The sequence below is a fragment of the Syngnathus leptorhynchus genome, chromosome 19 (assembly GCF_054491065.1).
Source record: "Syngnathus leptorhynchus isolate UIUO chromosome 19, UIUO_Slep, whole genome shotgun sequence".
Lineage (NCBI taxonomy): Eukaryota > Metazoa > Chordata > Actinopteri > Syngnathiformes > Syngnathidae > Syngnathus > Syngnathus leptorhynchus.
This window is the reverse complement of record NC_141213.1, coordinates 3,018,569-3,025,443: the sequence shown is the minus strand read 5'-3', so window position 1 is coordinate 3,025,443 and position 6,875 is coordinate 3,018,569. Positions and strand designations below refer to the sequence as shown.

Below are 6,875 nucleotides of genomic sequence, written 5' to 3'. Positions count from 1 at the left end.
CGACGTAATTAAATGATGCCATGTTTCAAGATGGCTGAGATGAGCGGCGGCGAATGTCAATTGGAGTTGTTTTGATGTTCACGCCACGCAAATTTCTGCCGCTTCCCAGTCTTGTTTTGTTTTCAGATGTGTTAATCGGCATTCCGCAAAAAAAATAAAAAAAAATAAATGGATGTTCACTCTTGAATCTAGCGTGGGCGTTTCGATTCTAAAACAAGCTCTCTAATGAGTTAGCAACATCCTGCATGACATTCGTCTGATGGCTCCATTACGTCATTTACATTGCCACGATCTTTTTTTTTTTTTTTACATAAATGTGCATACATCAACCCTCAAATATGTCTTTAAGAGACCTCGGACAGACAAGAAATACTCTTTTAAAAGTCTGCGTGAGTTCAGTGCTATTTCGTGGCATCTCCCATTTTGTAATTATCTTTACTCAGCCTGTAAAGGAGAATAAAACGCCATCTGCACTTCAGTAAAAAATAAAAAATAAATAAATGCAGTTTATAGTTAAAGAAAATAGCTTTTATATTCTACGAGAATGTCGATGACTCTGCATAAAAAAAAAAAATACAATTCAGGCTGCATATCATAAATCTTAATAATGGCACTAGAGTATCATTTGGGGAGCATCAAGTCTCGTGGATTTTAAACCTTCCTGTAAGTTTTTATATGAAAAGTAAGAAAAGTAAATCAGCTGATAGTCAGCAATGTAGTAAAACAGAGTTTGTTTGGAACTTTGTCTGTTTGATGGTCCTAATAATCCAAACGCAGGGTAGGGAAGCTACGACCCATGGGCCATATAGAAGCGAGGAGAGCAACTGTAAAAACTAATAAGGATGAGTTTGTTCAGGTACAAAGACTGGAAACGGGCCCGAATCCTCAAGTTTCGTTTGAAGTCATTGGGATGTTCTCCTATGATGCCATTTTTTAATTCAGGGCTAAGACGATCAGTGTTTATTCCCTGACTTGGAATAAAAAGGCTCAGAGTGTAATTACAGCAGTAAAAAAAGGTCACACACTAATAAGATCAGCGCTAACGAACATTAACGATTGTGTCCTTTTGACCCAAAGGGCTCGCATTAAGGTGAGATTAAAAGCTCAGTATCATCGACCGACAACAAACACAACAGAGACGATCGGAAGTCGCCGTTTGGAATTTCCGAATGGCTGCCTCTGTGCTATGACGTGGTTCCACTTGATTAAATATTCTGAAAATGATTCGCTTGAATCACACTTAAATGTTAAATACCATTTCAAGTAATATAAAGTTGCTAATATGGTATGAAAATCATTTGTTTGAATTATTTTTTTTCAACATCCATGTGTGCGTGTGTGTGTGTGTGTGTGTGTGTGTGTGTGTGTGTGGCACATGGAAATGTTTTGATAGTTTGAGTATCGCGACAAAAGCTTTTTAATTCTCACTATCGCACCATTTTTAATATTTGTCTGTTGTTCAGTATCAATGCCATTAAACGTGATATGAATCAACTTTTGCCGATTGAAACTTGGCCTCGTTCCCAATACGTTCATTTGAATGAAAGATCTGCGCTTGGTCTATCCAATACAATATTGTTTATTAAGCGGGACATATATAGGGATTTTTCTATTGTTTCCACATTTTACATTTAGTGAGCAACGTCACTTCAACATGAAACCAATCAAAAGCTATACGCAAGTTCCGCAATGTAAAACACACTAATGTGAAGAATAAAAATTATTAATTCTTTTTTTTTTTTTTTTTTTTAAATAAAAGGGCTCTCCAAGTCAAGTCGTTTCCAGTGGCCTCTTCTCCTTTTCATAAATAAATCTTCTTCTCTTGGCCTAAATTTGGCTTATTTTCATCATCCAAACGTAACACCATTGACAGCACAAAACGTAAAGGAAAAAAAAAAAAAAAAAATTCCGTTCGTGCAAAAGACAGCTTTGGGCGTGAAAGCTTTTCTCTCTCTTTGTCTCAGCTTGTCCATAATTCCATATACTTCACTTGGACGGAAACCATATATTCTTTAAGGCTATACAGAACTTAAAATAGAGCATAATAACTCGTCGCTTCTTCCGTGCCATGTCTTCTCTTCCTTTAACGTTGTCCTTTTTTTGGCAAAGTTTCCCCAGCCGGTGAAAAATTCCAAACACCACCACGACGTCCTGACAGCGTACGAGTTGATGGATGTGAATATTTGAATCTCCAAGTTTCATATTGGACTAAGAGAGAGGAGACTGATGTGAGGAGGAGGAAGAGGAGGGGGAGGAGGAAGGAGGGGAGGAGGATGGACATTCAGGAATTTCATCGGCTTCCTTGGCTGACAAGTTCTTTGAGTTTCAAATTTGCATGGTGTTGCTTTTTTTTTTTCTTGTTGTCGTTCCAACCAGGGTCCCCATCCAAGATCAGATTATAGAGGAAAGACCAGAAAGCCTGAGAAGGTGGAGTATTTCCATCCGCCCATGAGGGTGCCTCGCTCCAGCTTCAGGTAGACACGGTCCTCACGCTCCACCATCAGCAGTACTCCATTACTAGCCGCCTCCCTTGTCACGTCCTGGTCGCCGGCAAAAGCTGATATGACTGGGTAATCGTTTTGCATCAGGTTTACCTGCAGGGGCGGATAAGAGGGCGGGGTGAGGTTTTTTTTTATTTTTTTCCCTTTCCATATGAGCTTATACATTTGATCTTGCGTGCCAAAATCACAAATGCTCACCTGAATGGTTTGTCTGTTGTAGACCTTCACCACATGGAAACTGAAACTATAAATCCCCCTCCTTGGAGCTTGGAAAACACTCGCCTTCAAGTCAAAATGGTTGCCGATATTCACTAAAACCTGTAAATACAGATATTGTATTAGTTGGGGTGTGTTGGGAGGCTTTACCAGTGCCAAGTGCTTCAGGCATCAAGACGGGTTTGATTTGGTTCCAAATGATTATCGTACATTCAAAAGGACACAATGTGTAAGCATGCATCAAAACACTTAATTTTAGCACTGGGCTTTACAAAACACAAGTGGCTTATAAAAAATATGTTTCCGAATTACTGAAGAGGAATTAATGCTTAAACAATTTTTACAAACAGAGCCTGTTAGGCCTGACTCAGTCTAACGCTTAAAATGGTTGCTTTTTTGGCTGCGTGTCAACAAAACACTCATTACGCGCACATCAAAAAGCCTTAACGTGTCTGCTTTTTCAATATTCACTTGGATCAAAGTCATAACTGACAAATATCGAATGAAATAAGTTATGGAGGCATAACTGAAGTGTTTATACATGAAGTGTACAATTCATAACTTTATGCGTCAGAGGGTTTGCAGCTTTAAATGGAAAAGGAGATCCAACGTATTAAAATGGCTGTTTCTTTAGATTCGGGTTACAGTAAAAAGGATATACATAAATAAATTCTCCAGTTACACATTCCTAAACCGCAGGTGAAATTAGATTCGGCCAGTCAAATGTAGCGTAAAAAGCTCGTACAAGGCCAGTTACGCATCCTAAATCTTTTTTAAAAAAAAAGAAAATAAATACTCAAAACGGTTCAAAACATATAAAGTGAATTAGCTACTTGATACGACTGTAAAATGAAACAATGGACGTAAATCAATTTACCGTAACTTGCTTAAAGGGTCAGTTTTACGCACAACATTCAATAAATCGTAACACCATTTTAGCTGCTTTATATCATTCAAATCTCGATTGACTTATTCTTCCCCCAAAAGCTTTTTTCACCTGGTCAAAGTAGATAGTCATGGAGGTGTTGCTCATCTCTGACGGCTCATGGTTGGTTCCACGCACGGCGGAAAAAGCCACCTTTGCGCCTGCGGAGCGCACCGATATGCCGAGGGAGGAGGTGACGCCTCCGTCCGAGGAAGGGTTCGAGTCGCACACGACGAGACACTTGCCCTCCAGCACGATGGGCTCTGTGTCGTTCTGACCGAGGCACAAAGCCACGGTGCACCCCAGGAGGAGGACGAGGAGGGCCAGTCCCGGGTAGCGCGCTGGCACCATGGTCGCTGATCCTGTGTTCGAACCCGGCAGCCCCCGTGGAGGTTTGTTAGCACTCGAGTACCTGATCCACACTTTCCTCTCTTTCTCTCCTCCCTCTCTTCCTCTAGCTCACTCTTAAACACTCTCTGACTCCGCGCTCCCCTCCTTCTTGCGCACCTTACTTGGTTTATTTTTTTGGGAAGGTCAGTCACATAAAGGTTGATGTGCATCCTGAGAAATAAAAACCAAATGTTTTGTGTTAGAAAAAAAATCCCATTGGTAGGTCGATTGATAATCATTTTCATGAATCAATTTAAGCGCGTTATCCGTGCGTAAAATGTCACAACCGATCTACTTGTAATCTACTTTATAAAAATCAATCGTTTGTTTTAGCTCTTTCTCAACCTTTCTAGTTAAACTAAACCTTAAGAGGTACTTTTTTTAAAAAAGGTTCCACATCAAATTGCAGACCTACCTGCGCACTCCATGCTGCTGGTTCCTCCGCTGCCTCTCACCGACTGAACTGAGCGCTCAAATGTTGGTCCAAAGAAGACGAAGAAAAAAAAAAAAAAAAAAAGAAGCAGCAGCCAAAGTCTCCGGGCTCTCTTTCGATGGAGAACTCACGCCCATTATTTGTGTAACACCTTCCAAGTGTTAAGGAGCAACACGCGTGAACTCATCATTTGTTTGTTTGTTTTGTGTTTTCTCCTAAGTTTGGGTGGTACGTCCGTTTGTTTTTTTTGCTTTGTGTCATTTGTGCGTCTTATTAACACAAAATACAGGGTGGGGTTCGCGGGATAACCTTGCAGGGTGCGTAAACCACATTTGAGCATCCATGTACAGTACAGTATACGTTAACAATTTGACAAGTAGCTCGGAATCAGAATAAAGATGCTTTAGCGCCACCCAGTGGTTGCTTTGAGTTCTCCTCCACTGGTCACTATTAACACATTCTAAAACCTTCCTTTACAAAATACCAATTATGAATGTACTAGTTCAACAACATACTACTATCATTCTTATATATATATAATTTACGTTTTAATATCAGAACATGTTTCAACACAAATACAAGCAAGGCTTTTTAATGAGGGAACACTTACCTGCTTGCACATTTGAATGCTGCTCCCTTTATTTGTGTGTTTTAAACATTCATATGGCCGTTGAGAATTTCATGAGAATTTAGCTCCATGTACATATCTTGTGCTGTGTGTGTGTGTGTGTGTGTGTGTGTGACGAGAGGAATCAAAGGGGATCAGATAAGCATGAAGCTGCAAGCAAGATTACAGCCGGGGTGTCTCTTTTTTTTAAGGCGAGGACTGCTTGAATATTTATAGATCGGCACATAGATGAAGACCAATATGTAGGGCTTTTTCTGGCATGAATGGGATTTTTATCCATGTGAGGAAGAAAAAATATATATTTTAACGACGTGCTGTGATTTGGGGGGCTTGAATCAAAGCGAGGGTGTTTTTTTTTTTTTTTTTAAAGCTTGGGAAAAGTACACTTTGCTTATCAAGGTTTTGGAGGAACACGGATCATCTCGATACACAAGACTCACGGTGTCCTGGTGCAAAGCTGCGTGTAGCTTGCACAGCAAAGAAAAGGGAATTTTGGGCTTAATTGTAGCAGGACCCCCCCCCCCCCTTTTTCTCCCTCGCTCAACCCGATTTGACAAACATTGCGCTGTCAGAGTCGACTGCCAAACCATGCGGAAGAGTGACATCAGGTATCCAAGAGCCACAACTGGCCCCGGGGCCTTCAAGAAGGACACGTAGCAATAGGGAAACATCAAATGTCAAGTACGGGGGACATGCAAGCAAAAGGGATGTGGCCTATGTGGCATTAACATACCAGGGGCAGCCGTTGCCCTAAAAGAAGCCGCGCGTCCTTCGGGAAAGCTGATTGGCCAGACTGACGACCGAGTTACGTTTATTTTTCTTGACAGCTAGCAGTGCCTACTGGCTTCCAGGAACGGCGAGGTCGATGATGTTGCCGGCTCTTAAAGCCAGCCATCTGCCTTTTTTTACTATACGTGTGAGGAGGGAAAATTACTCAGCCTTTTGTGTTTCTTTCTAGCTCCTTTTTTTTTTTCTTCTTCTTCATGCAATGAGTCCACATAGAAGGTCATATGTGACGCGATGACACATTATTCCCTTTGGTTGTTTCGGACATATTGTCTGGTGTGTGTTAAATGCAATCAGATGCAATCAAAACATCACGCGTTAATAAGCATTACTTTAGTGTCGGCACGCCCCTTCAAATCCATCTGTCCTCCCATCCATCTGTCAACTTATAAATATGTGCATATAATAGGCCAAAACTCACATTTTGAATTAGCACGACTTGTCATCTTAGCCCGAAAGGAAGCCTTGAGTGGAGTTATCGTGTCATATGTCTTTCATGACTATGTGTGAGCTCCTTACGACATCAGCGTGACCACTTCCTCCCAGGCGATTTGAAATTCAATGTGCGCCACTGTCGAGGTGACAAACTAATTGAATCAAGCTTTCACACTGATATTATTGTGTGTGAAAATATTTCATTTGTTTCTCCGCTCGCCTTCATTAATGACATGACAAGCACGACCTTGATTCTAAATCAGGAATAGATGGAATTACAAGACAGCACCATGCTACCAAAAATACTCCTGACAATTACATGAGGCAAACTGATCCACGTCGACTCAACTTACCTTTTGTCTTTAGTTTTGTTTTTGTTTTTACTCACCCAGAATGTAAACAATAGAAAGCCTTCTCTGGTTGATTTTGCCATAAGTTTGACATCAATTTCCAGGTAGTGCTGTCCAGCCATTAAACCATCTCTTGAAAAACTCAATGGTTCCCTAATAATAAAATTAATAGTAATTATGGAACAGTATGCACAGAAGGAATCACTCAGTT

At 40.7% G+C, this 6,875-nt stretch overlaps 1 protein-coding gene across 10 annotated transcripts; it reads right to left on the bottom strand.

Moving 5' to 3' along the window:
- Positions 1–1,727: 1,727 nt before the first annotated feature.
- Positions 1,728–5,594, bottom strand: cbln2b (cerebellin 2b precursor). Of its 10 annotated transcripts, none has more exons than XM_085939616.1 (5): positions 4,106–5,594; positions 3,888–4,004; positions 3,715–3,803; positions 2,700–2,819; positions 1,728–2,594 (listed from the first exon to the last, which is right to left on the bottom strand). In XM_085939616.1, the coding sequence occupies exons 1-5, from the start codon at positions 4,275–4,277 to the stop codon at positions 2,397–2,399; spliced, it is 696 nt and encodes a 231-aa protein (XP_085795742.1). In that variant the 5' UTR covers positions 4,278–5,594; the 3' UTR covers positions 1,728–2,396. The 10 variants fall into 10 exon arrangements, with proteins under 10 accessions (XP_085795742.1, XP_085795748.1, XP_085795749.1 ...); XM_085939622.1 differs by having other exon boundaries at positions 4,150–5,594; XM_085939623.1 differs by having other exon boundaries at positions 4,155–5,594.
- Positions 5,595–6,875: the final 1,281 nt, after the last annotated feature.

Excerpts from the sequence above, each read along its gene's own strand:
- cbln2b (XM_085939614.1), bottom strand. The coding sequence starts at position 4,277 with ATGAAAATGATTATCAATCGACCTACCAATGGGATTTTTTTTCTAACA. Across the intron at positions 4,005-4,105 it reads GAGTCAGAGAGTGTTTAAGA|GATCAGCGACCATGGTGCCA; the intron begins GTGAGCTAGAGG and ends GTTCGAACACAG. Across the intron at positions 2,595-2,699 it reads ACAACAGACAAACCATTCAG|GTAAACCTGATGCAAAACGA; the intron begins GTGAGCATTTGT and ends CCGCCCCTGCAG.